The following is a 27,995-nucleotide window of genomic DNA, read 5'->3' as shown; positions in this document are numbered from 1 at the left end:
CCGTCATTTAAACGCGTCCGTATTTGATATTTTCATTTCCTGTTGCACCGGGCAAATAGAAAATCATCAAATAATCATCGTCACAGCGAAAAAGAATTGAACTGTAAAAGCTGTCTTGTTTTCTAAAGACTGCGAGGGTAAGTGTAGTTTAGATTACGAGGCCGAACGATGGTGTGGGGAATGGACACTGTCCCCCTGCGCTTGATGATGCCTGCCTCCTGTCCTGTATAGGCTGTAGTACTGTTGTAGTGTAATAAGTGTATAGTGTGTGTCAAAAGTCAAAGTGTGTCTCTATCTATCTGGAATTTTTGGAAGCTGGCTCAATGGGCTGGCTGTACAGTACTGTGTAGAATAGCCTTCCGCTGTCTGTGTGGAGTGGACTGGTTTGAAGCTGAGGACGACTGCCCTCACTTATTTCATAAAATTTCTCATGTTAGAGTGATTCACGATTGTTCCTCTTTTTTTTAATCAAAATCTTGATGCCCCACCCCCCCCCCACCCCCTAAAAAAGAGGTGTCAAATTTGAATGTCAATATGGACATAAAAATTGCTAAAATTATTTTTGGTTTCATTATTGACCTTTTGATAACCCTCAGTATCACGCGATTCTCCAGTATTTGTTCTGTTTTTAATGCATGCTTTGACTTAAGTGAATATTTGTATTTGTCTCTATGTTTAATCAATTTGTCTCTGATTTGTTCACGTTTGTATTTATTGCCATTTCTATCCTACGTTATTACTCGGTAGCAATAAAACTGTATTGAATTGAATTGGTTTGGACCATTGGGTGAGGTGCGACGGGTGCGTGGATTATTTGAAAAGAATGTCCAACATAACTTTACGCATATTTTCTGCAATTCATGACTTCATTTGTATATTTATTTTTTAGTTGAGTCAGTGACGCTGTGAATAAATGTGGATTGACAAAATTTGACAGACGATAAAATAATGACGGTTAACAATAAAGAAGCTACGTCAGAGGTCGATGATCCGCCTGTTGTCAAACGATCGAGGCTGTCTCTTAAATCATCGGCGGCAAATAAAAAAAATATCAAACCGAAAAAAGAAACAACGGATACCGTGAAGACAGAAATCACCGAGGAGACGGCGAAGAAAGAAAACGAGGAAGAACAACCGATAAACGGAGATTGCTCTGAAAAGTTGTAAGTTCTAATTCCTGTGCAGGGGCGGATCAAAACGGGACACAAGGAGCACGCGGTGCTCCCGTCGCAGTTTTCCCGTGATCTTTTGAAAATACAATGGCATTTTTTCACGCCACTTCAGTATTAATTCAATAACATCAGTACACGTCAATGCGGTGTACTAGTAATGTCACGTCACCGCACTGCAGTGTAGATGCACTGAAAGGGTTAGATAATAAAGTGTTACTTATGCCTTACCAAAGTGCTTATTTTACTATGAAAATGTTTACTTTTGCGTCAGCCGTACGACTTTGAACCCTAGCAAATTATTTCAGTGCTCATCATTAACGAGAAGTGTCCAATTTCGGACGAAATACTTGTTTGAATTCAGTCCGACTGATTTTGACTTTCTATATTTATTGAAGTGATGCGTGTGCTGATGCCTATCAAGAATCGGAAGTTGATAAGCCTAAATTGGCGGCGGTTGCTTCTCTCGTCAATATGGGTAAGTATCGATCAGAGGTTTACTGTCCAGATTGATATTAATTCTTTCTCAATGTTTGGACCCTAGAATCAAATGTTTTAATCAGGTAGAACTGGGTAACCATTGTTGAAACATTGTCTTGAGTCCGTGTTGTAACAATGATATAAAATCTCACACTAACAATGAAGAAATAGAGTCCGGTTGCTCAAAAGTTGGTTAGAGTTAACCAGTGGATAGTTGATATGGTGACAATTGAAATTTCATTGTTACTATGGTATTTAACGGCCGGTTATCTTTAACCAACTTTTGAGCAACTGCCCCCAGAATGTTTCATTGAGCTAGTAGTTTAGGACTACACTAGCACTTATAATAAGTATATAGTTGAAATGTTGAATAACTCTATTCTGACTTCTTGATGAAGGTTTATTATGGAAATGGATTATTCTACTAATAATGATGTATTGTTTCAGGTAACACATGTTTTCTGAACAGTGTCATTCAGATTCTTCGCTATACTCCGCGTTTTGTAAGAGGAATTCACTACTTATCTAAAGAGTTGCAGTTCTTCAATGAAGCAAGAAAACAACAGGTATGTATCAACGCTTCTAGCTAGCTGTACAATACTTATTCGGGTTAGTACGTCCTATGTCGATATTTGAAGGTTGATTTATTTTATTCTGAAGGGTAACGACGAAAAAATGTCAACAGAATGGAAACTGGTTACTGGATTGGGGAAGGTCTGTGTCATCGTTTAGATTTACGTTTTGAATTTAGTCAGGAAAGTTTTAGTTGTTCATCATTCAAAGGTGTTTATTGTTATTTTTAGCTGTTTTCGGATATGAAAAGTGTCGAGAAGTCTTACCAACCGGGCGCTGATTTGGATTCTCTCGCCGTTAGACCTTATGAAGTACTAGATTGTATCAGGTGAATTTATTCGCTTTTCAGTAGGTTTACGCGTGTACCCTGTGGTGCGGTGTATCCATGTGACTTACCGATGATTATAATCTCTACTGAAAGATGACATCTGTCAAACATTGCTAATGATTAGTACTGGTAACTTGCGATAAATCGCGGAACAGGGTATTTTCATTATACACTGCACTGTGGTGTAGATGTAATAAAGCGGTATGGTCCGTTATACATCGCACTGCGGTGGAATTTTCAAAGTTTCGCCATCAAAATATTGTGTGAAACTTTCAGTGGCTTGTCTGATATCGGACTATAGGTGGAACCTGATTGTAGATTCTTTGATTGAAGTGGGTTTGGATGTTTTTGTTTCTAAATGTATGTGAAACAGTAGATTTCAAATAAGTGTTTCGTGTTTGTTTTCAGATTATTGAATCCAATGTTTGAAGGTAATTTACAGCACGATGCTCAAGAATTGCTTCGTTGTGTTCTGTGTTATGTTGAAGATTCCGCGAAAAATCTTGTCGCCGAAAAGCGTCAAATGCCCGGATTAGAAGACCTGCAAATCAATCAGAACATTCCGGTCGAGTTGCACCACGCCGTCGTTAAACAGGAGGACACCTCATCACCTTCTCGCGGCGCCAGTGACGTCAGTCCGTGTAAACTGTCTCCGACGATGCAAGGCAGACGTCTGCCAACCTCTCCGAACAAATATTCCGTACAGATCGACGAAAAAATCGAAGAGCTCGGAGTCAAAGAAGAAGTTAAAGAGGACCAGGAGAAAAAATGGTCCCCGAAAATAGAAAGCGATAGCACTCCGGTGATCCGGGTGAAGGATGAAGCGAAAAAGGAGGAAAATTTTGATGATATGAAGGAGGAAGATATCGAAGTCGATGATGATGACGATGATGATAGTTTATTGAGTAAGAAGCACGCACCAAATACGCGATATTTCGATCAGTTGCAACCGGCGACGATTAAAAATGATTGTTACGTCTCAACCGATTTGAAGAAACCGATTTCGATCCACGCGACCGCGCCGGTGGACCGGGTGGATGGATTCGACAGTGAGCCGATGATTCCGCAGGCCGCCGAGGCGTGCGAGGCTGATCGACCGATGTGTCGCGAGTCACCGGTCAGACCGGTGCGACCGTGCTCTCAAACGTACAGTAAACGCCAGTCGAGGCGATCGACACCGGAGGACGATGTCTGGGAGCGAATCATGTCGAACAGAACCGAGGGCTGCGTGAGTCCGCGTAGATCAATCCACGCTTATAGACCGTCGAAAAGTTCTGTCAGTATGACTAAAAACGCGGGTTCGGATGCGGAAACAGATGACGACGGAGCGAATACGATGAAGTCGTTAAGACCGCGACGTTCGGTTACTCCGATCAGTGCGGTTTATTCGGACGATGAACTCGTGAAGAACTCGAGTAAAACTCGATCGGCGCCGTCGATTCTGATTCCGGTCGCGAAAACGTTACGTCGTAGTTCACGCGGCGGTGGTTCAACCGGCGCCGTATCGTCGCGTAATCCTCGTAAACGATCTAACGACGGTAGCGCGGAGCTGGACGATGGACGGGCCGACAAGCGACGGCGTAGACGACGCACGGTCTCATCCGGCGACCCCGCCGCCGCCATTAATACCGACGACAAAATCGGCAACAACTCAGCGAAATCGAAACGAAAATCGTCGCCGGAAACTTCATCGGCGCAGACGCAGGGAATCAAGTCGTATTTCACGGCGGAAGCGACGACGCCCTGTAAGCGTTTAGGTGTACGCGGCGCGAGGGTCACGAAACCATCCACCGTCGATCACAGCGCAGATAAATCGATTAAAGTACGCGGTGGCAATAAAGAGTGCATTGGATTGATGAATAACTGCGGTGGCGCCACCGCCAGTGATACGAACGCGTTAGAATCGACGGTCGAGACGACGAATAAACGACTGACGGCTTCGGCGTCAAAAACTATTCGTAAAACGCCGTTACGACAAGCGAAATTAAATCACAGTTTTACGAAACCGAATTCATCGGCGCGAAAGATTCTGTTCAACGACTCGGAACAGCGACGAGGGGTCGTAACCGTGGACGACGTTAATCATAGCGAATCAACTGCTGAACGTTTGAAACACGACGCGATGAACGGCGCTCGAACGCCCGTCGTCTGCCTGCGTAAACTCGAGGATTCCGACGTCGCTCGGAAATATCCGGAAATCTCGGCGACGCTGCACAAGCAGACGACGCTGCAGAGCGAATACGACGAGAAACGCGTTCACGTCGTCGAGGAGATCTTCCAGGGAGAGATGACTCTGAAAACGAAGTGCCTCGAATGTGAAAGTTGTACGTCGCGTAACGAGAACTTTCAGGATATCGGAATTCCCGTCAGAATACGAAACGATGGAGACGAAGATGACAAGGAAAACGAGGAGGATGATTCCGAATTTGGTGAGTATTTGATCGGGTTCTGGTAAAATCAGGGGATTCCCATTTTTAGCCTACTCCAGGAGGTGTTTAATAGCTTTGATTGTGGTTAGTTTTAAGGTCGTAGGTTTCTGCAGTGTATGTTCCTTGGACCACTAGTAATTTTTCTGGATGATAAATCAGGGAATTTTGGTATAATTTTTCCCTGCAGAGAAAATCAGGGAATTCTGACTCTTCTTGAGAAACAAGGAAAAGTAGAGGAATTAGAATTATTTGGAGTCTTGTCCTTGCCGGTGATGAGAAGCACTAGAATTTAATAAGTGATAATCTTGATATAAGTTTAATAATCTTGAGAAGAAACAACCCCCACTGAGGATATCTTAATCAGGGACATTTTTGGTCGAGGGTTAGGGAAACATCAAGCAATATCTGATTGCCCGATTTGTAACAACCATGTAATGAACAATGATAAGTCTGTAGTTATTGCTATGGAACGGTCTATAATGAATTGTAGATGTTTTATACGATACAGATATTGATACGGATAAAAAGCCGACCTCGTGGATGTTGAACGCTATGTCGGAAGTGGAGAGGTTACGAGATGACAATCGTTATTACTGTGATACCTGTCAACATCTTTGCGAAGCCGAACGCTCGCTGCATTACATGACGATGCCGGACGTGTTGACTTTCCACTTGAAACGTTTCAAAGCGACTTCAGGGTAAGAAAGAAAAACCCGAATAACTAATTTAATACTACATGATTGGATTCGAGAGAAATCCCACAATAACGAAGCCAAGATTGAAAAAATCTATATCAGAATGACTATATTTGAGGAGCAACGTTGATGAGGTATGCCTGATGATGGCTAACAGTTATTAGCCGAAACGTTGCTCCTCGAATATAATCATTCTGATATAGAATTTTTCAATCTTGGCTTCGTTATTGTGGGATTTCTCTCGTTTTCATCATACACGGATATTGTGTATCTTCTCGTCTTATATGATTGAAATATCTGAAAGCGTACTCTTAAAACCATGAGAATCAAACCCACCCAATATGAAACGATCGAAATTTTTGAAAACATGAACAAGTTTTGAAATTTGCTGTAGACGTCAACATGACTGATCACAACGGTGAAACTAAACTGATGATGTATTATGTCTTTATTCGTGACACATTGCGAATGTCTTCCTCTTCTTGATAACGATATTCGGCGAGGCATTGTATAATACTTTATATACTTTTTTGCAGTCTTTTCGGCGGTCTTTCCAAAATCAACGACCAAGTGATAATTCCGTTCGACTTTTCATGCTTCAGCGCTAAATGCGTGCAGCCTTGTAATCAACACTGGTGAGTCAATCCTATCCTATTACCGGTATTTAGAAGTTCCGGTATCAGCAGTACTAGATTAGTACTCTAATTAGATGTATCAGCAGTACTGTATTTAGATGTTACAAGTTTTCAAATATTGTCTTTGTATAAACATTAACATAGCGAGGCATTTTCCCCTTTGTTAGAATGATGAAAATGTTAGCTATTAGCCCTGATCACTTTGCGCTTTTTTTGAGCATTGTTAAGTAACGAGTGAGTGTTTAGCATGTGAACGCTCTCTAATTAGGCATGGGCCAAATTTGACTCAGTCCTGATCTGTGCCAATATTTCGTGCACTGGTGAACATATCTAAAGATGAAGAAGGCGCGATTTATGTTATGCATGTAACGTGATTTTGAGCAAGTGTTGGAGAGACATTAAATAATAATTGGTGGATTTAAGAACTTTGACGGATCGTCATGGGAATAGCTTATTGAGTTTGACCACCATTAGAGGCGTAGTCACGAGGAGAGAGCATGTGGCTGTAACAAATCTATAAAAATTTACGGACTTAATTATTATTATCATGGTAATTATTAAAATGTGCTTGGAAAAGGTTTCATTGATAGTTTGGGGTGAGAGATATGTAAATGTACAGTGAGATTAATCAGATTTTAACATTTGGATCACTTTTTATGTTGATTATCGATTATAACATGGTTCTATTGTAGATAGATTTTAGTACTACCAGTAATCATTATACTGAGTGTTTTAAGCATTTCCCTGTTATTTCTACTTGCAGGTATGAACTGTATGGAATGATAATGCATTGTGGCGTAACTCTATCCGCCGGTCACTACACGGCGTACGTGAAGATGCCCGCCGATCGGACCGCGTTCGATAACCCGCCCGCCGAGCACGGTCAGGGCGACGGTAACGACGTCGCCACCGAACAATTGATGACCGATCACAACGGCGAAACGAAACTGATGTTGATGAATTCGAGTCTCGTCGATAAATGGCTCGAATGCGATGACACTATGGTGCACGCGTACACGCAGCAACAGTTCAAAGAGTTGTTATCGTCTGCTAGTAATTGTACTCCGTACGTTCTGTTCTATCGCAGGTGTTGATTGAGAATGATTCATAAACAAATAAGTGGCAATAAGAGATAACCGATAGAGACTGATGATTATCTCGGTATTCACAGTTAATGAGCAAAACCCACAATAATTCATTCTGACAGTTTAAGTTTTGACTAAACTTCATCATCATTTGTTATTTTTATTTCTCTGATGATGAAGTTTAGATTGTTAAATCATCAAGTGTGGGTTTTGCTCATTGGCAATAAGAGATGTTTCTTCTATAAAGGAACACTCCATTTTTAATGTTTGCTAGATGAAGCATCTGTTAACCCTTTCAGTACTGGCAGTTATGCCCAATTACACGTACTTACCTTATGCATGGCCCCCTTATTCAGTTGATTCTGTATTATTTTGCAAATTTGCATGAAATATCTGGATTTACGCATTTTTCGTGGTATTTGTTCCCATTTCTGCATTTGTCGATCGAGTTTTTGTCTTACGAACTGTACAACCAGTCCACAAAGTTGTAGAATCACTGTAAATAAGCAATATTTCCCGGGACTTGCAACAAACTCCTACTACAAACTACCTACAGCTATCAATAAGTAATAATTCATGATTTATGTTGTAAGTACTCCGATTGAAGTCATGTACAGTATTGTCTATGTCGGCGTTCTTGTAAATGTTGCGAGTTATTTTAGCCTATAAACTTTTATGATTAAACCGCTTTCTCGCTATCAGGATATTTAAAGTTTTATTGCCATGATTAACTTCGATTGAATTGTACCAGTGTACGCTGGGTTTTTAGAGCGGCTGTATAACATTCATTTTAAGTTTTACCTACCGATGACACAGTTGCAATGCTATTGGTAATGTAAGGAGTGTGAGTTGCCTCAAAAACATAGCTTAATCTAGGTGCAATCTTTCGGATTAATTCATTACTTATCAAACCAATTTTATCAACTCGTAATGAACGGTTTGGGCAGAATCTTTGACATGAAGGTTGATTATCAGAGGGATAGATGTGAAAATAACAGGTGCCCGCACCCCTTTAATCAAAAGCCTTTGCAGAGAAGAACACTGTTACAGTAAGTTGATGTTTCATTATTATTGTATTTTGATTACAAACCTTTAGACCATTGACGCCACTCTTTTGTGCGCTTATCGTTTAAGATCAGTGTATTTTTGGAGCCAAATGAAAAAAAAAATCAGTTTGTCTCAAATACTGCATTTATTTAAATATACTTTTCTTGTACAAAATGACAATCGATCAAATTGAGTATGTGAATAGCTGGGGCTGACGCGGGGGGGGGATGGTTATGAAAGGGTGTTCTGTTAATTTGCTATTGATTGTTTGAATGATTTGTTTATTGTCTATATATGTCTAACTGATTGTATACTATGTAATGTCATCGTTTATTTGCTGTCAACTCATTGTGTATAAGTATTTTTAGGCAGGTTTTGATTGAACGTAGTAATTCCGGTTTCAGACGATGAGCTATTCCAGATTACTTACCAGGTACTTTCTCGCGACCGATGGGGAGAACGTATTCTGGTTGAAACCAATGATTGCGGAATTGTTTGAGACCAATCGAAACCTGCCTTAGACTTGCAGCCATTTTGAAATAGAACAAATTTATGTGTAAAGTTTATGTGCATGTGTTTTTGAATGGAAATTCCTGAGTAAAATGTTGAATGTTTTGGTCTCAATGTCACAGTTTGGGATCATTCATAAGTTAAAGTATGTACGCAGATTTGTTGTTGATCAAACCTGCTTCCCCAATATGTTCCAGTACGCAATTTTAACCTTAATCGGGTGAAGTAACCTCTTCATTACCCCATGGACTCTAGGATAATCTATGAATGACCCCTTTAGCTTTTCTGTTCCAGCTTCTTCTGGAACTGGAAAGTTTCATCGAGTTCGGGTTGAAATATAGAGTGAGAGATTTATCGGATTTTAACATTTGGATCATATTTTATGTTTGGTTCTACCGTAGATAGATTTTATTAAACCAGCGATTCTGTTCATGGGTCGGGCGATGATTCGACTCGCAGATTCCTTCATATAAATTTTGTACAAAATTTCATCAATCTTAATCCCCTCCTCTGAAAAACATACGAAACATTTGGACACTGCGTATTTTAGGGGTATGTTAAACGAGGCGACTGGAATCCTGTGTTATGTAATGTATGAGCCGTTTGTATATTCAAAAATAAAAACAAGTGAAAATGTAAATACCCTAACAAATGGCAGTCTTGTTAATGGTTTTTTTTTAGAGAATTACGTGACTGTTGATTTCACATGACATCCCGTTCATTAATTACCTCTCCAGTGTTTTAATAGGTTACAGACTAGGGCAAACACTTCACTCCTAGTTATCTAAACTTCTCGGCTCATTATCGTCTGAACTCATTGGTGGATGAGCAGTTGTACCAATCATGTGCCAACCCCTCCGCTAAATTGACTTCCAGCATCACGATTGATAGAACACTATATCCGTGTTGACGCGATGTAGAGAGAATCCCACAATTATAACGAAAATGAAACTTCGAGATACTGTAGTTTATTTCAACGTTTCGACTATATCCTATACCCTTATTCCTGAAGATGACTATTAGGAAATCGTCGAAACGTTGAAATAAACTACAGTATCTCGAAGTTTCATTTTCGGACTTTTTCGTTATAATTGTGGGATTCTCTCTACATGACTTCCAGCATCTTAAGATAGCTGAAGACATCACCTGTTCCTGGATACACAGCCTTTGACAATTGATACTCGTTACAATGACCTTTAGGGGACCAAAAAATCAGTCAGTTACAAGCAATACCATATATTTATACCAATAATTTGTTATATCCAGGATGAAATAATTGAAGTCATTCCATTTAGGACAAAATTCTTCGTTCTTAAAATCATTATCTGTGAGGTGATTTTAATGAGGTTCCACTACAAATTCATAATACTAGATCAGATATAAAACAAATACATGTGTATCGTATAAAAAGACAATTTTATTACAGGCAGTAGGTAATAATATACAATTAAATAAATGCGCACAATTTAACAATTCTCAAAATCTCATAGATCTTCAATCCGGTTTAAAACTCCATGATTTCTTCAACGTCTTTATCTTTCGCGGTGACAGAAATCTTGCGTTCGCGAGGTTTCCTCGGTCGTCCTACATTACCTCCTGACAGCGACCGACTCGTAGCTCCTCCGTGGTATGACGAATCGGAATCCAGTAACAAATCCTCTTTCGAACACGGGCCGAATATTTCATCTTTAGTCGGGATTGTTCGTATGCACGAGCCAAACGTAGTCCAGATGTAACATAATTCCGGTTGATTCGGAATCGTTGGAAACGGACCTAATTTAGCTTTGAAATACTCGGATGGCGCGTGACAAACGAACTCCATAAACTCGAGTTTCCTCGGCAGATCTTCTTCAGGTCCTGAAAAAATAATATTCAAATACGCATTAAAATGGAAGTGAAAGAAGGCAATAGTGTGGATGATGTGAAAAGGTTTTCAAAGTTCATCAATCTGGGATCCCAATGATGTAGATAACAATGCACAACCCTCTGCACCATCCCAGTAATTTCCAACTTGAAAATGAGGTCTGACAGTAATGCTAGAACTTATAATGGTACCTACAAAACGGAAATTGTGAAAAACTTGATAGATATTACTTTGAGAAGTTTATTTTAACATCATATAGCATAGCTCTGCAATGTCGATTACTTGCCCAAGAGCAACCTTCTTCAGCAAGCTTATAGAAAATCGCTATCGACCGGCCACCACTGAAATATTTACATCCCAGTAGCAGGCCTATGATCGCATATATCCATTTAAAGTACGCCTAAATCCATAAGGGAAAATTGATATCATCCATGAAAAACTTTGGAATTTTGAATTCATGTAACTGTGGGAACGATATATTATATCAAATGAACTTTCAATCAATGGAACCTGGCGCGGTTTTATAGTGCGGTGTTAACTTTAACCAGGGGGTCATCCTCGCTTGCCAGGGGTCCGGTATCACTCCCGAACTCGCTTCCACCAGCCCCCTGGCCTCACGAAGCGTGATTTCATTACTGGCGCTGTTGCGCATGACGTCATATATCGATTTGCGAAATACTTCCTTGTTCAGTAAAACGTTCGCTGATTGGTCCATTTAACGGGAAAACCAATAGAAGCCTAAAGTCGTTTGTTACAAGCGCTGTGATTGGTACGACCGGATTCTGGTCGGCTAGTAACGACTCCATCGACTCGTGAGGTCAAGGGGTTCGGCGAACAGCTTTAGCGTAGTGGGTTCGAATCCCTTGACGGGTGAAGATGCCAGGGGGTTAACTCAATTGAAAATGAGTTGAGTTTACCCCCGCGTTAAAGATCAAGGTTCCTACAATTCCTGGTATCCAGAATTCAAGGACTTTTCAAGGAATTTTCAAGGAGTAATTTTAAAAATTCAAGGAGGTTTTCGCGGTCATATATAAGGAAAAAAAGTCGAAAATTCAAAAACAAAATCCATGTTTTCTTCAAATTTTGATCAGTTGTTGTGTGTGCCGTTTTGGTTTTACATGTTTAAATGTTATAAATCTCAAAGTGAAACAACTTTCACTCACAAGTCACACAATGAAGAATAATAGAATAAATACACTGTCTTCTGAAAAGGACCTTTTGAAAATTTTTAATAGGACTTTCCCAGAATTTAAGGAGTTTCAAGGAGATTATGGATATTTCTCAAAATTAAAGGATTTTCAAGGACCTTGAAAAATATATTCAAAAATCAAGGAGTTTTCAAGGATTCAAGGAGTTGTAGGGACCCTGAAGATAATGCCAGTCTTTGAGGTGGATATGAACTCCGGAATTTTGAATTGACACAACTCACCTAAGATATAAGTAGCCGGATCAAATCTATCTCCGCACGTAGCTTCAGTCGGCAGTAGCCACGTTATAATGGCGCTCTTTTCTAAAAACTGATCTTGCATGAAACCTCGTATCTGCGCGTAATAAATACCTCCGTCGTGATCGAGAAGTGAAACGATGTCACCAACTTGGAAATAACATCCCTGAAAAATAAAAAAACATTCACTCAAAATCTACGACAATTTTTCACTAATGTAACATAGACATTTAGAGCTAAATGTAATAATAAGGTACGTAATAATTGTAGGGTTCTTACAGATCATGGAATCCAAAATTCCCTGATTAAATTGACAAGCAGGTTCGAGTCCTGCTGGCTGCTTACAGCGTGCGGGCAACACTTCAAAGCCCGTCCTGTATTGAGGTTAAATGAATAATCCAATCGGATTAGTCTTGGGAAGCCAAGATCCAAGCGACGTAACGCCAAAACAAACGAACAACAAAAATTGGCCTGTCTCTATGACACCCATGCCTCATCACCGGCAAGAATATCAAGACACTGACGATTGAAATTCCCCAACTTTTCGTGAAAGTCCAGCAGAATTCTCCGATCTGTAAAAACCCTGTGTATAAACCCGTAAACACGTGCTCTTCTTCTTCATACCTGATAGAAAACCCAGTCAGATGTAACAACAGTAGAAACCGATGACGGAGATTTAATTGGCTACAACGACAACAATTAGAAATTCAGCATAATCCTTGAAAATCTTATCCGAAAAATACTCATAAAAAAATGGGATTGTCGGACCGGGTTTGTGTCAACTTACATTTCTTTTGAAAATCATACGGCGGCTTTTACCCTTACTCGACCACTTGGCGGCTGAGGTACCCCGAGGACGCGGCATCGGTTTAATTCTTGAACTCTTCCTTTGCGGGATGTGAAGATCTCGATGATAACTGCTTCCATTCAAGCTGCTACTGTTTGATTTGTTGCTGCACTTGTCCGATTCGTTGTTGCTGCCGTTTTGTTGTTGTTTCAAACCGCACGCGTTACACAGAACTTCACCTTGCGAACCTTTTCGCCACATCGTAGTGTTCGTCGTTTTGCACGTTGTGCAGATCGGTTTCACTCCTAGAGGCATTTTCTAGCACGATTTTCCGAATTAATTGGAAGGAAAATAATTTTTGGAATGATGTATGTCTGCAGAGTTTCCAGAACCTCAAGACCTGACATGACAGGTCTTACCTGTCATGTCAGGTCCCGAAAAAACCCAAACTCACGACAATATTTGACGAAACGGCGAAATATCTAGGCACGCGCTAGACGAATGGAAGAACATTTTGAGTTGATTGAATATTCTGATCCGTCGTAAATATCGAAAATGATTCAACAATAACGATAAGGAAAATGTTCTGACTAATAATTCATTTGAAAGGTTGATTTATAAGAAGAAAATATTTTATGTGTAAAATGACTTATTTCTTTTAAAGGGAAAAAATAAGGTCTAGGCATAGATGAATTAATTAATGTAGATGTAAGAGAATATTTTCGATAGCTGAATCGAGGTCTTGATATTTCGTTTCCGCAATAAGACACTGACTGAAAAATATCTGCTCACTATCACAGTTCGCCGCGGCATCACTCCTCACACTGTGCTCACTTCGAGACGGTGGGATATTTGGATTCAAACTAAAGTTTTCGATCATGCAATGAAAGACTACGCTGTATTCTATAGAAATAAATTAAGAAATACAAATGCTTTTAATCGTATTAAGCTAAAACAGTTGCAAGTCAAGGTGATAGGGAAACAAAAATTTCATGCGGAATAAGTGCTCGCAACTAAAAATCGAAATATGTATTTTTGCTGAAATATCTAAGAAAATGGAATTAGAATTGGTATTTTTCAGAAAAAAATAAAAAATACAAATATTTTCCTTTGTGGGAACATTTTTTATCGTAACATATTCGTCAAAAATTTCATTAAACTCGTTAATGAAAAAGAAAAATCACAATTGTTCTCAGGAATAGAATTTTGCTGCTGTTAGGTAATTAATGATACGATGATACAAATTTTTGTAACAATTGAATTATTTGATTTCAAGTGGTGCTTTTTATTTGTTATCTATAATTTACGATTAACGTATATCTATGTTTCTGTTCGAATTTCTTTGCACTTCACTTTCTCTTAACAGACCCTGATCCTTCATTATGAAATCATATAGAAAATTGTGAAAAAAACTTTAATCATTCCATTCATTCATAATCTTTATTATCAGAGACCTGAACATACATAAACTTCATTGAAATTTCTTTCAATAATAAATAAAAGTCTTTATTTCAAAACAGATATCAGCACCAATTGTAAATAATGTAATCTATGATGAAGTGGTCGCAGCTTCATTACTTGATTTATGTACTACGATACCCTTCTCTATTAGATCTGGAATTTCTACAGCTAACCATGGACCGAGCTACAAAAATCAACACAAATCAGCATCATCAAATGAATTTAGTAAAGCTTGAAGAAATTTTCTTGAAGCAACCAAAAAGACATACCCCTAATGCCATTGCGTGGCCTATACCAAATTTAGGAACATTCCTAGCCCACAGAGGTTTAAAATGGTCAGTCAGACAGATCTTTCCTCCGCGATACATTTTAGCTGTTTTACCATCTAGTTCAGGAATTGCAATTTCAGGGGCTGTAGTTGGATATGTTATAGGTATCTGCAAAAATAACAACAAATGAAAGAGAAAATTTAATATAGATATTTTTAGACAAAACCATACTGATACAAGACAAAAATAAGACTTTTTATGGATGCACTCTGATAAAAACAATTTAAGAGAGATGAGCTTAGATTGTGAGTCAAACGTAAAGACCTCATTACAGTTGCGTTAAACTCTTTGACTGCAGAGGTTAAGCGGCTACACTCACATCAAACTCTATTTCGAATTCATATTTGAGAAGTTGGTGGATCATCCAGCATTTTCCAAACCATCTTGTTCCTTCTTTATTCGATTCTAGCCGGAACCAGTCATTGTCGGCTTCCTTGTTATTATGAACGTACTGAAAAAGAACACAGTACTAATCAGGCTAGATCGAGAGCGGACAAATCTGTTTTTTTCGATAATTAGTACAACTCGTTGGAAGAAATTGTGACATATTTAACGCCAATTCTCTGTAAGTAATGAACGAATCGACACAAAAATTCACCTTAATCAAGCAATGGTATTCTTCTTTCAGTCGCTGGATCCATAACTCTTTGTCTCGAGGCCCGGCTTTTGTTTTTAGCATCGGGATCTTGGCCAATGTTTTTTTCGTCGCTTCGTCCACCATTTTGTCAATAGGGAAATCCCGGATCGGATTATTCAGTCCGATTACTTGTTTTATTCTCTTCAAATCTTCATATCGCGGATATGGACTTTGATGAACTTGTTATCGGGAGTCATTCATCAGAAATTTCCCGATCCTGGAGGCTCTTGAAAATAGCCATGTAAAATCACTCGTTTTAAGGACCAAGTTTCACGATTTTTAAAGCCGAGAATAAGATTGGAGAGCCATGATTAAACATTTCTGATTTGAATCGTATATTTCAATAAACCTGAAACTTTGGTTGTTGTTCTGGCGAATGGCGTCCATATCGGGAACGGCTGGATAATCAATTCGAGTTACCCCAATCTCAAATAACGCCAGCTGTCAAAGTTCGAATTACACACTTCACTTAGGTAAACATTGTACGCTCTAGTTTATGGATTTTGATAACATAAGGCTGGCTTTAAAAAAATGTTTTTGGACTTTCATCGAAATGCAGACAACTTGGTGATCTGGTGATGTATTGTCTCTAGACCTAATTAATTACAGGTTAGGCCTACTTATTAATGTCTATTTCAACCTGACTTGAGAGCATTCCGGGTGGCCTACTAGCTCACTAATTTTTGGTAGTACATACCTGATAAAGGTCTTAATAGGACCAGAAAGGACCGGCAGTCAACCTAAATCATCGTTTTTTAATCCATTTGAAACTGTATTGAAGAATATCCAAAAAGTCTTCACTGAAAGGGGTTAAATGAAGAGAATTGTGACTCCATGATTTGAAAGTTTAACAATATGTTTCCATGCCTACCAACTGAAGTTTGGTATGTAGGCATGGAAACATATTGTTAAACTTTCAAATCATGGAGTCTATTTTCTTCATTTAACCCCTTTCAGTGAAGACTTTTTAGATATCCTTCAGTACAGTTTCAAATGGATTAGAAAATGATGATTTAGGTTGACTGCCTGTCCTTTCTGGTCCTATTAAGACCTTTATCAGGTATGTACTACCTAAAATGATCAAGCTAGGCCACCCAGAATGCTCTCTAGTCAGGTTGAAATAGACATTTGTAGTCTGAATACGTTGACGTTGTTACCTACCGGTTCCCTACAACAACAATTTGTTTGTGTAGAACGACGGCTAGGTACTAGACTAGGCTAATAGGTGAACAACCATGACAATTAACAACTGTATTGTAAATTTGAATGATTTACTGTGTAGGCTGACCAAATTTGATTATATTGTTGAGCCTGTCGCCCAAGAAAGACATAACGAAGAGTGAATATTGTAGTGTAGGAGTGTATTACTCTTTACTTGTCTGTCTTTATCTTTATCTAGTTTGGTCAGTTTGGTTATAGCGTAATGTTTTTTATAACCTTCCTATCTACTAATATTAATTCTATATTGTGTTGGCCTAATCGTTAGAATGTGTTTGTTCATTATTTTCAGGCATTTTTTGATTAAGACCAAACTCTAACTATTATTGGCGGCTTATTGACATCGAGCCGCTCAAAATGGATACGACCGATGACGGCGCATCAAACGATGCGACCGCGTTGAACAAGATGATGAACGCTCAAAAAGATGAACAAGAACATCGCGAGATAATACTACTTTTCAAAACGCTACGGTCGCTGGCGATCAGGAATATGGAATATTTCCAGGACTGTTCCGATAGCTATCGGCAGCGTTTCCACGCGACGTTCTGCCTGCTTTACGAACATTTAGAACTAGGAGTCGAAGAACTCGTGATTATGTTATTCGAAGTCGCACCGAAATGCGACTTCGGCGCGATTCGCGCGAACGGCTATCGAAGTTTAATTCTCGTTATTCGTAAATGTTGTTTGATTATTTTGCGTTTGGCGAAGTACGTTTCGGCGAATTGTGATTCATTGTTGTTCCGCAGCGGTTATTATTGTCGGGAACTCGAAACGTACGTGACTTGCCTCGGACAGTTGAAGTCTTGTTGCGCGTACGTCAAAAAACTACCCGAATGGTCGCAGGAAGGCGACCTGTTCGCGAAGGAAGAAATTCTTGAACGAGAAAGTCCCCTGATTGACGCATTGCTCAAAGAACTCGAAACGATCAATATGGAATGTTTTTTTGGAAGATGTTTAGGATTTCAGGTAATATTCAATGAGTACCATGTGCCTTGGTCCGCAGTTAAAAGCCCCTGATATAAATATCCCGAGGTAAAATCACCCAGGGGACAAATTCCCCACCTAAATTATCCCTCAATGTAAAATTCTCCCTTGGAAGAAATACCCCAAAATACTCTTAAAATCCTCAGGTAATAATCCCTAGGGCCAAGTTTTATAGACGTATAATCTTAAACCCTGGACAAATAGCATTTAAATGAAGAAAGCAGTGAAAGCCTAGAGGCTGAACTTGGGAAACTAGGCCCAGGATTACCTTGGGGCTTTTTACCTACATAAGTGCCTGTAGCTATCCCACCAGATCAGTGCCATCAAAACTGAATTCGTTTTCAATAAACTTTCGTCTAAATTTTGAATTACAGTTTTGTGAATCGATGCAGAAACCTCTGAATGGTTTAAATGTGGCGTTGGCGTGGTACAGTGAAAACTACGAAAAAGCTGAACTTCACGGCACGTCTATGTCAAAGTTCACATCATCCCTTATGAGTGGCGGAAAATATCTAATGAATCCTGAATTGAGGGCTCAGAAAGTAACTATCAATTTTAACTGACATTTTTCTAGATATATGTAGCCTACATGAGAAGATTGTACTGGTCACTGACTTTATTAGAATATATTATGAGCTTTCACTACTAGTGCAGATAAACTTCATCGGGTGAATCAGTTCACCAACGAAAGACCAAAAAAAGGTCCAGACGAAACCTGGTTGAGAAATCCTCTCTTTATCACTATGTGATTCATTAAATGAACAAATTGTAACGTTTTAAGCCTAGAAATTTCTCTGATTCACTTTTTGGGAATTTTGTGTGATCACATGGAAAAATCAGGGAATTTGTAAATTGGCAGAAAGCGGTGAAAGTGGTTGTATTTTACATTTTTTTTGTATAATTGATTTTAGTTTGATTATTATTACTATAATATTGATTTATTACCTCAGGTTTGCAATGCTGTTTTCAACGCGGATGTGAATTTCTGTAAAGGATTCTGGAATTTAGCGGAGACCGAAATCGTGCAGACTTTACCGATGATCGTCTGTCCACCGGTTAGAGTAAGTCAGGTGATCGATATACAACCGGAAGTTTATCAGATGCCATCCCGAGATGGAACTCGTCTCGTTACGATTAACCCACCGTCATCTCACGGCGACCCCGGAGTTATACACACTAGACTCATATCTCACGAGTTCCGCGAGGGCCAGGTGAGATCATTCTTAACTTTCTACTGTGACTAGACTTGAGGCCTATTTATGAACACTCGATTAGTGTACATGATTATGCAAAATGTTTTAATATGAGCATGGATTATGTCATAATCCATCATTTTTATGAACGTTGGTTATCATAATCGATTAGCGTATGCCGATTATCTAATCTAAAGATAGCATTTGGGGGTTGAAGTCGCTGTTGAGTGCGCCATATTGGATAATTTCAACCAACATACCCGATTATGATGATTGACACTAATCAGCCAAATAGCTAATCTATTCCGATTATGCTCGTTCTAAGGCTTTTGAAATAAGGTTTTCGTTCATGAATTTATGTTGAATGTAGCTTTTATTGAATTATTCCAGGAACATTTGTGCCCGAAAGATATGTTTGGCCACAAGTCTTCGCCTCCGTCGCCTTGTCTGATTATACACTGTCATGGAGGTGGTTGGGTAGCGCAGTCGTCTAAATCGCATGAGGTATTTTAATTGAATACTGGCTTATAAAGTAAAGTAAAACTCGCTTAACTCGTCGTAGTGGGGACAAATGTTATGTTGATGAATTATCAAAAAGTAATAACTTGCGGTTAGTAAGTTGAATTGCAAATGATAATTGGAACTCAAAATTAAGATAACTTAAGTAATGCGACAATCTGATGGTGACTGAACCAAGTTTGACCGTGTATACAGGGGTAGATTTAGACATGGTCTCCGGGTTTCAGATCCCTACCTTCCTATCGAGGTTACCCTTTTCATCAAGACAGATCGTTAAAACCTATAAATTTTACCCTCATCCTCTGCTCTATCCGAGAAATACCTTTTCTTCTGGACCTAGGCCTTACACTTCCAGATCCGCCACTGATAGACCAGTATCTGATTCACTATAAAGCCTGTAGTTAAGTTGAATGTTTTTCTATTCATTTGTTTAGACTTATCTTCGTCATTGGGCCAAAGATTTGAAGGTACCGATATTGAGCATCGATTACTCATTGGCTCCACAGTTCCCGTACCCTCGTGCTTTAGAGGAATGTATCTACACGTACGCCTGGGCTGTCGATAACTGTGATTGGTTAGGTATGTACTGGAATTTAGATCATTGTAGGAGTGAGATTGATCGATTAATTAATGTGAACTTTGTGAACATATCTCAAAGTTCACTGTAGAGAACAGCGAAAAAAAAGTGAATATTTACAAAAATGTGTGAAATCAGTTGAAATTTTGGTGGCAGAATATTTTGATGTGCTTTTCTGCAGAATGTTCTTTCTTTTTCAGCCTTGATTAAGAAGAGCATGTGTATTTTCGCTCCTTTTCATTGAGGCCTATTCTTATGAGTCTGATTTTATAGACTGCGTCATCATATCAACGCTCACAATAATTTTCATAAAGAATATTCATATTTTGATTATTTCAATGTGATAAGAAATGTGAAAAAAATCCAGGTTTTTTATAGTGAACAAAGTTGAAAAGGATAAAAGATGTGAAAATGCACCATGCTCCAATCTCACCCCATCATCATTTCTATGATATATCAAAAAAATTGTATGATACTATGAAATGCTACTTGATTTATCGCTAGGTTCTACTGGTGAGCACATCTGTTTAGTAGGAGATAGCGCTGGTGGAAACCTCGTCATTGCAACCGCGTTGAAAGCCGCTGAATTAGGAATCCGAATGCCTGACGGCATCGTAGCAGTTTACACACCGACCCTCGTGCGATATGTGCCTGGTCCGTCGCGACTGTTAGCGACTATGGATCCGCTGCTTCCAATAGGATTACTCAGCAGATGTCTAGCAGGTAAATGATAAACATTGATGAAACACTGTCCGTGTGGTTACGATCTAATATGAAATGATTTCACACATAATATCCTAACCACACAGATTTCAAATCGCACGTGCAGAAAAACAGTAAAAAAGTGGCCATGGTACCCTGAACGTGATATTTTAGTTGAAATTCAATCTGCAATCAACGAATCAGTATGAAATGTCTCTCACTTGTTAAGCTATGAATCTCATCAATGGCGCTGAATGTGTATTTAACTAAAGGATATTGATTGTTTTCAGCGTATGCCGGTTTGGATGAAAGCGATATCCCTGACATTCCAGACTCAATGACCTCGTCGAGTTACGCAACTCCTCTATCCGAGTTTTCAACGAGTCCCGACAAATTGTCGCGCGCCAGTTTTCTACTCGGAAGCGACGACATTATTTTAGAACTGGCGTCGTCTGCTGATGAGAATATCGATAACGAATCATCGAGTTTGAACGATTCGTCGTCTCGTTCGAGTTCGATTTTAACAACCGCGGAAAACTGTGAAAATAATTCAGTCTGTGATAAATCGAAAACCGGCACCGATATGGCCGACTGTCGCAACGATTCAGCTGACGGTGTCGACAGCGGGGTGTCCGTGTCCGATTTCGTCGTCGAATCCGATACAGACTTGAAACTACCGGTCGTCGCCGGTGCCGCGGCCACTAACGGGTGTCCGTCAGCGAAAATCGATTCCGAAATCGAAAAGTCGGTTTCCTGTTCGGATATCGCGGAAACAACGGCCGAAGCGAATTCATCGAAAAAGTCGGCGGAGTTCGTCGCGAAGCCGAAAGTCGTTAATACCCATCGTCGATATTCTAGCGATCCGGTGTTGTTGATCGACAGTCGGGCGTATGAAAACACCGATTCGCGTTCTAGTCCGCTAGTCGATTCGCGTTCTAGTCCGCCGGCCGATGAAGTTGACTATCGCGCGTCGTCTGTTTCCACTTCGAGCCCGTCGAGTTTACAAACCGCGAACGAAGACCTATCGAACAGCCTGGAGGCGATTCCCGAACGCCCGCCCCAGCACCTTCTAAATCACCGATCAGCTACCGAGCCGGTCGTTCATTTCCACCGCAGTTCTGAAGAACTGGACATCACGCCGAGTCCTGACGATGACGTAACCGACGGTTTCATGGCGTTTTCGTCGTCGATTACGTCGAAAATTTCGTCGAAACTCGAATACGGAAATTTCTCGCTGAGTAAACTCTTCGGTTACAAGAGTAGTAATCGCGGGATAGCGAAGAGTTCATCGACTCCGGCGTTAATCGCGGGATCATCGCCGAAAAAACAACCGACGACTCCGCAACGCGTTAAACCTTCCAGTTTACTGATTAAAGAGGACATTCAACCGAGATTGTACAAGTATCGGCATCTACCGATACCATCGGATCCGCTGATGTCACCGTGGTACGCGTCAGATCAGTGGTTGAGTCAACTACCTCCCATCGAACTCGTGGTAAGTATGATTTATTATATCAGAGGCTGGTTGGTTAGAGCTAACCAGTGGATAGTTGACAAAGTGGCATTCATCCATAAACTATCTTTAACCAATGAGGAGAGAATCCCACAATGATAATAAAAAGTCCGAAAATGAAACTTCGAGATAGTAGTTTATTTCAACGTTTCGACTATATCCTAATAGTCATCTTCAGGAATAATGAATCTTCATTATTCCTGAAGATGACACGGATCCGCGTCAACACGGATATAGTGTTCTACCAATCGTTATCTTTAACCAACTTTTGAGTAACTGGCCCCAAACACTAGACTGCGCTTGCCTCAGATCTCACTGTCTTTTTTCTCCACCATTATGGGAATTCTGGGGCAGTCAAAGCCATGATGGGTAATGAACACATGAATTGGGGTAGGAAAATTTCAAGCATTTTTCATGTTGGGCCCGTAATAATCCAATGGGTTCTGCGCCAAACGCAGTTTACTGTCTGGCTTGATACAGCAGTAAAACTGGGTTAAAGTATTCATTTCTATTTTTGAGTTTCTATTTCCAGTTTAATTCACTAAATGTAAATCATTATTGGATAAGAAGTCAACATACAGATCGTCCCAACTATGAATGCTTTACTTATTTCCTTGTTATACTTTCAGACAAGTGAACTCGATAGTCTTCTGGACGACTCGGTCATGTTCGCCAAACGATTACAACGAATTGGTAACGATGTCGGACTCACCGTTGTAAAGGATCTACCGCATGGTTTTCTGAACTTTGTACTGATCAGCAAAGAAGCGAAAAGCGCCAGTGATGTCTGCGTCGCAAAACTCCGGCAATTACTACTGGGAAAATATAAGAAATACTGCGACATGACGGACAGTAATTCAAACCCGAGTGATGTACGTTGAACTGGTCTTTCGATATAGTTGTTAATTCGCAATTATGTAATGATGTTTGAAAATGTTTTCACTTCAATGATTATTTAGAGGCTAAACAAAAATCATACCTTGTTTCTCTGCAGCGGCCGGGTCATTTTTGTAAAATATGATAAAATTTATAAACAGTTCATTTCTATAGCGGCCGGGTCTGTTATGGTGAAATTGATCACGATTTTTTAAAAAGTAATGTATAGGGTAGATAGGCGGCCGGCCGGGTCAACATTTAAGCTCAGCAGAGCGGAGAAACAAGGTATCAATTTTTTTTGGCCTTAGATTCATGTAAAATGCCTTACTTCAATGATATGTTTGATTCATGTTAGACTCCGCTCAACTCTAGAGAACTGTTTGAGATTTCCTGAAATATTTCTGTGACTATATGATAAGTACCTAACTTGGATATCTCTCAAATTTTCATGGTCCTTACAGATCCATCTTTAGCAGGGTCTACTGTATTTGTACATTTCTGACTTTCTCATAAGCAAGACAATCTTATTTAAGTATATCCCTAAAGCATTTATTGTGTTGATGATATCCACTGATTTATGAATATTGCTTTACCGAATAAATGGATGATTCAAATTGCATTATTTTGTGTAAATCAGTAAAGTGCTGATCCTGTAAAATATTTGCAAAATAGAACTACTATGTGTGAACTGCAGAATTCTTAGGTTGCATTCAAGGGCGGTATATAAGGGCATAGAACTCAAGTCAATTGATTTGATTTATATGGACAGGGAGGGAATGGGTCTTACAGTGTTGATGTAGAAAAATATTTTTTACATGACTGGGTAAATACCAAGGGAATTTGTGTATGTTGAATAAATGAGTACTGTCATTTCATAATATTCATGGCCTTTGAATAACTTTGCTGTATTTTAACAGTTCTGTCATTCAGTATTCTGGTTGATTGCGTACCGGTACTTTTTACAATGATCTTATTGTTTTAATTTACATGTCAAATTTTTACTACTACATTTATTTTTAAACGATTCTTCTGAATGTATCGAAATATAAAGGTGATTTATATATAATCTGTTTCATGGGATCGTAGTGCTAGTAAATGTACTTTAGTTGTTGGTAATGAATTAGGAATATATTATATATATATATATATATATATATATATATATATATATATATATATATATATATATATATATATATATATATATATATATATATATATATATATATATATATATATATATATATATATATATATATATATATATATATATATATATATATATATATATATATATATATATATATATATATATATATATATATATATATATATATATATATATATACATATTGCAATAAATGTTTTCAAAAAAATAATTTTTACGAGTTTGATGAATTTGTTCATTTATTGGATCGTGAATGTGTGACCCTTCACCGCTGATGTCACGGTTATCATCATGCGTCATAATCGTGACCTTTGACTTTCATTTCCGTGAAGAATATTTGTGTTCCGACAAATCTATGACTAGGACGTGCTGCCACCTATCCATGCACATTCTGAAAGTTCAAAAATGAATTTTTGAGTAATTAGTGACTAAAATCAGCCGATTAAATTTTTATAAATAGTCTAAATACCTTTTGAAGATATTTATTGATAAAGTTTTGTATAGAAGCAATTAGAAATATTTTCATTTTCTGCGAACCTGTTACATGTTCGGGCTCCAGTGAGGAAACGCGGAAGTGACTGAACTCAAAAATTTCAACTTTTTGCAGAATATACAAATTAAGAAATGGCTGGTGTCCTTTTCGAAGATATCTTTGATGTCAAAGACATAGATCCAGATGGCAAGAAGTTTGAAAGAGGTGAGGTTTTACAGACAGTTTTGTAGACTGCTGATGTTAATTAGTAAAGTAAATCATCAAATAAAATGACTTGATGATAAGTCGGTACCGTCCCCCAGCCCAGGTCGGTACCGCCGTATCTCTTGTGTAGTAGTCTTGAGTCTTTATCATCACTTGCCAAGAAGAAGTTGCAAAATCGAAACTAAAAGACTTTAACCCATTGTGTGAGTTTTAGAACCTTTTTGAAGTTTATGTCCAGCCCTTGCTTCCATCTACTCTGTGTCTCACACATTGTCTGCCTCTTTCAATTTTTGCGCAACTGCGACCAGTTCTTAATTGCTCGATGATGCTGCCCTAGTCTGAATACCAGATGATGTACGTGGTCTCCTGCTCAAAGCTTCGTCCCCCCAAAATGAGGGATAAAAATCAACCTTATATGTGCACTTTCAGCCTAATTCTAATGTGATTGGGTGGCTCCGCTGGATGTTAATACTGTATTGTGGCGCCCTCTTCTTTTGTAATTTTTGTGAACACGCTTCCGTTTTGGAAAGAAACCGGAATGGAAAGGTAGCTTTTCGTAAAATAAAGCGATATCATCATATACTTTATTCGGTATTCATTGTTTAATTTGGGTGCTGTTACTCGTCAATTGAGGACACCCCTCGTCGTTTAATAAAGCTTCCCGCAGCTTGTCCCGGCCCATTGGTGCAGACACTGTGGTAGGTAGCTGGAGCGAAGAACCCAGGACCGCTTGGAGGAGATACGTGACCTGTCACCCGAGGAGTGTTGGCGACTTGTAGAGCCTGAGTCTGACGTTCGGTGTTACGCGGTCAACGTCAGCTCATCATACAGGTGACGCCGTCGGCTCTGTGACATTTGGCATATATATATACATACATATAGACATTGTTTGGGAACAAGGTCTACTAAAAGCCAGACTAATGCTGCCCCTTACAAAATCTCTTCTTGCATACCTATATGCATATATACTACCAAAATAAATAGATAGGTCCTCTTTATTTTTTTATACTTTTTCATTAGGATAAGTATTAAGGTATGTTTAGAGTCTAGCCTAATTACTGTAGGCCTAGGCATAGTCTAATAGAGCGACTGGAATTTAGAGCATGCTTTTGGGAAAGAAAAGAAGTGTAACTTACATATATATATACATTTTTTGACAAAGGTCTCGGGCTTTTTGAATCTTGAGTAATGATATGTAGTATTTTATTGATAGCTAGTTTATACTGAAAACAATTATTACACACATGATTGTGTAATGAATCGACTGTGAGGTCTGTTGAGTATGAATCAGAGTAATGGTGAGGATATACGACTAGTAACGTGCTGCCATCTGCTGTCTAATGCTAGACCTAACATTTATTACCTGCGACCTGAAAAATGATTGAAATTTCATTCTAGCCTATTCACAGAATAGTAATCAGTAGGTCCTAGTTGCTAACCACTTAACATCGATAAGTTCTTCTAACTACTTCTCAAGAGATAGGATTTGGAACCAGAGTTTTAGACATTCACAGATCCTTCCAAAAAATAATATATTTTCTGTATACTGCAGATATATTCAGACCTCACTATGACTAATATCAAAATACATATTTTTGCTAATATTTGTGAGTAGTTTCAATTTCAAATTACTCTGAAAACTACTATAAGTATTAAGATATTTCAGATAGTGTCTCATCTAGGCTATCTCTAGAACTATATCAATTTAAATCGTCATTGATAGCAAAAATGGGCCCTAATGTTACAAAGATTTTCAACTGCCCAGTAGATCTAACCCTGCATTCATTAATGATTTGACTTATTCGAACTCTGATCGCAACATTTGTCAGTTGAACCACTAAGAATACTAGTAACGCTAATCAATAGACCAATTTATTACCATACATATCATATGCCAGGCCAGAATGCTATATCGGTTTTCTGCTCCACACCCTATTTATTACTCATTAGGGGGAGGGGGGGGTGGTTCCATAGTTCCGTGTCTACTGAGAGTACAGTTAAGATTCAGCAGACTAGGCCTAGAAATAACCAGGAACATTGATGCAGGAAGCCATTTCAATTTGCAGCCTGGCATCAGCCCTTTCCAATGAGATTTAAGTCTGTACTCCGCTCAGCGTTTTGAGATTTCAACGACAATGTTCACTTTAGTAAACACTAGTTTTTCATCTCACAGTTTTTGATGAGGATGTGCCGCTGATGATGACGAGAATGATGAGAATGATGATTATTGTATAACTGACTGATAATCATTGTAATTATTTCATTTTATCTCACTGTTGTCCTGATTTCCCTCAATTTGATAGACTAGATAGATAGGCTAGTGCCTAGTCTAGTGCCTAGTATCTGTTGATGTGCGATGGCAAATTACTTGCACTGATTTTCATGTCATTCGCACCATTGAATGTATTATAACCATCTACCGTACTGCTGAGATTAGTCTGGCTGCAGACCTACCATTTTCAAAATAAGTACTCTGGTCATCAATGGGTTTGCCCTCTTTCGATCCGTTACTGCTTTCATCAAAAATGTTTGCGATCATCGCGAAGGCGTGAACTTCACATGAATAATGACTATTGATCTTCTGTTGATCAATACTGAGCTGGACTCGTGCATAATTGCACTCAAGGTCAGATACACTGATATAATTAAACAGTCTGTCGCAGTCGTTTGACGAAATATCGCCGCTTCAGACCATTTGAAAATGTAGTAGCATCAAATCGTTTGGAAAAACTTTTTAGAAGAAAATCAAAATGAAACAATGTGACGGAGAAGATAATGTTTGTCGACGCTTACATGGGGGCTCATGACTCCCACCCCATCAACGGCCAAATACTTTCACAGCTCCGAGTTTTCAAAAAGACCCACCACAAAACGGCATGTCTTATAATCTCAAAATGCCCCGATCGGGGATCTGCCCCTGTTTTATTGTACAATGAAAAGTCAGCTATGTTGAGGTTTATGTTCTCAGTCTGAGAGAAGGGTGTGTGTGTATGCGTGTATATATCTTTGTTATACCAGAAAATAGACGGACGAAGATGAAGAAACTGTTAGCAGTATTTTTAGCAGCTGCCT

The 27,995-nt window shown here is 39.0% G+C and overlaps 5 protein-coding genes across 10 annotated transcripts in view; 3 read left to right on the top strand and 2 right to left on the bottom strand.

Moving 5' to 3' along the window:
* Nucleotides 1–16: 16 nt before the first annotated feature.
* Nucleotides 17–9,590, top strand: LOC141907542 (uncharacterized). The gene is made up of 10 exons (XM_074797220.1): nt 17–137; nt 890–1,163; nt 1,568–1,647; nt 2,097–2,215; nt 2,310–2,363; nt 2,453–2,550; nt 2,959–4,979; nt 5,488–5,677; nt 6,211–6,309; nt 7,073–9,590. The coding sequence occupies exons 2-10, from the start codon at nt 949–951 to the stop codon at nt 7,401–7,403; spliced, it is 3,207 nt and encodes a 1,068-aa protein (XP_074653321.1). The 5' UTR covers nt 17–137; nt 890–948; the 3' UTR covers nt 7,404–9,590.
* A 789-nt stretch (nt 9,591–10,379) lies between these two features.
* On the bottom strand, nt 10,380–13,428 carry LOC141907337 (GATA zinc finger domain-containing protein 1-like). The gene is made up of 4 exons (XM_074796947.1): nt 13,047–13,428; nt 12,884–12,943; nt 12,245–12,425; nt 10,380–10,808 (listed from the first exon to the last, which is right to left on the bottom strand). The coding sequence occupies exons 1-4, from the start codon at nt 13,359–13,361 to the stop codon at nt 10,456–10,458; spliced, it is 909 nt and encodes a 302-aa protein (XP_074653048.1). The 5' UTR covers nt 13,362–13,428; the 3' UTR covers nt 10,380–10,455.
* A 1,076-nt stretch (nt 13,429–14,504) lies between these two features.
* On the bottom strand, nt 14,505–15,562 carry LOC141907287 (ubiquitin-fold modifier-conjugating enzyme 1). The gene is made up of 4 exons (XM_074796890.1): nt 15,435–15,562; nt 15,156–15,287; nt 14,777–14,944; nt 14,505–14,691 (listed from the first exon to the last, which is right to left on the bottom strand). The coding sequence occupies exons 1-4, from the start codon at nt 15,555–15,557 to the stop codon at nt 14,596–14,598; spliced, it is 519 nt and encodes a 172-aa protein (XP_074652991.1). The 5' UTR covers nt 15,558–15,562; the 3' UTR covers nt 14,505–14,595.
* A 361-nt stretch (nt 15,563–15,923) lies between these two features.
* On the top strand, nt 15,924–24,167 carry LOC141906805 (hormone-sensitive lipase-like). Of its 5 annotated transcripts, none has more exons than XM_074796194.1 (9): nt 15,924–15,946; nt 16,984–17,660; nt 18,053–18,220; nt 18,629–18,889; nt 19,262–19,375; nt 19,825–19,969; nt 20,472–20,690; nt 20,960–22,164; nt 22,812–24,167. In XM_074796194.1, the coding sequence occupies exons 2-9, from the start codon at nt 17,049–17,051 to the stop codon at nt 23,061–23,063; spliced, it is 2,976 nt and encodes a 991-aa protein (XP_074652295.1). In that variant the 5' UTR covers nt 15,924–15,946; nt 16,984–17,048; the 3' UTR covers nt 23,064–24,167. The 5 variants fall into 5 exon arrangements, with proteins under 5 accessions (XP_074652295.1, XP_074652291.1, XP_074652294.1 ...); XM_074796190.1 differs by lacking the exon at nt 15,924–15,946 and adding an exon at nt 15,961–16,082; XM_074796193.1 differs by lacking the exon at nt 15,924–15,946 and adding an exon at nt 15,971–16,048.
* Nucleotides 24,168–24,765: 598 nt separating this feature from the next.
* The window catches only part of LOC141906829 (DNA-directed RNA polymerases I, II, and III subunit RPABC3-like), a 38,921-nt gene continuing 35,691 nt past the window's right edge, over nt 24,766–27,995 (top strand). The window contains exon 1 of one of the 2 annotated variants that reach the window (XM_074796247.1): nt 24,766–24,923. In XM_074796247.1, coding sequence (XP_074652348.1) covers nt 24,851–24,923 — 73 coding nt within the window. In that variant the 5' untranslated portion in view covers nt 24,766–24,850. Of the gene's footprint in view, nt 24,924–25,735; nt 25,755–27,995 lie in introns of those variants that run through there. The other variant, XM_074796251.1, reaches the window with a different exon arrangement.

Source organism: Tubulanus polymorphus, chromosome 6 (genome assembly GCF_964204645.1).
Source record: "Tubulanus polymorphus chromosome 6, tnTubPoly1.2, whole genome shotgun sequence".
Lineage (NCBI taxonomy): Eukaryota > Metazoa > Nemertea > Palaeonemertea > Tubulaniformes > Tubulanidae > Tubulanus > Tubulanus polymorphus.
The sequence above is the reverse complement of the archived record's forward strand: the minus strand, read 5'-3'. Positions and strand labels throughout refer to the sequence as shown.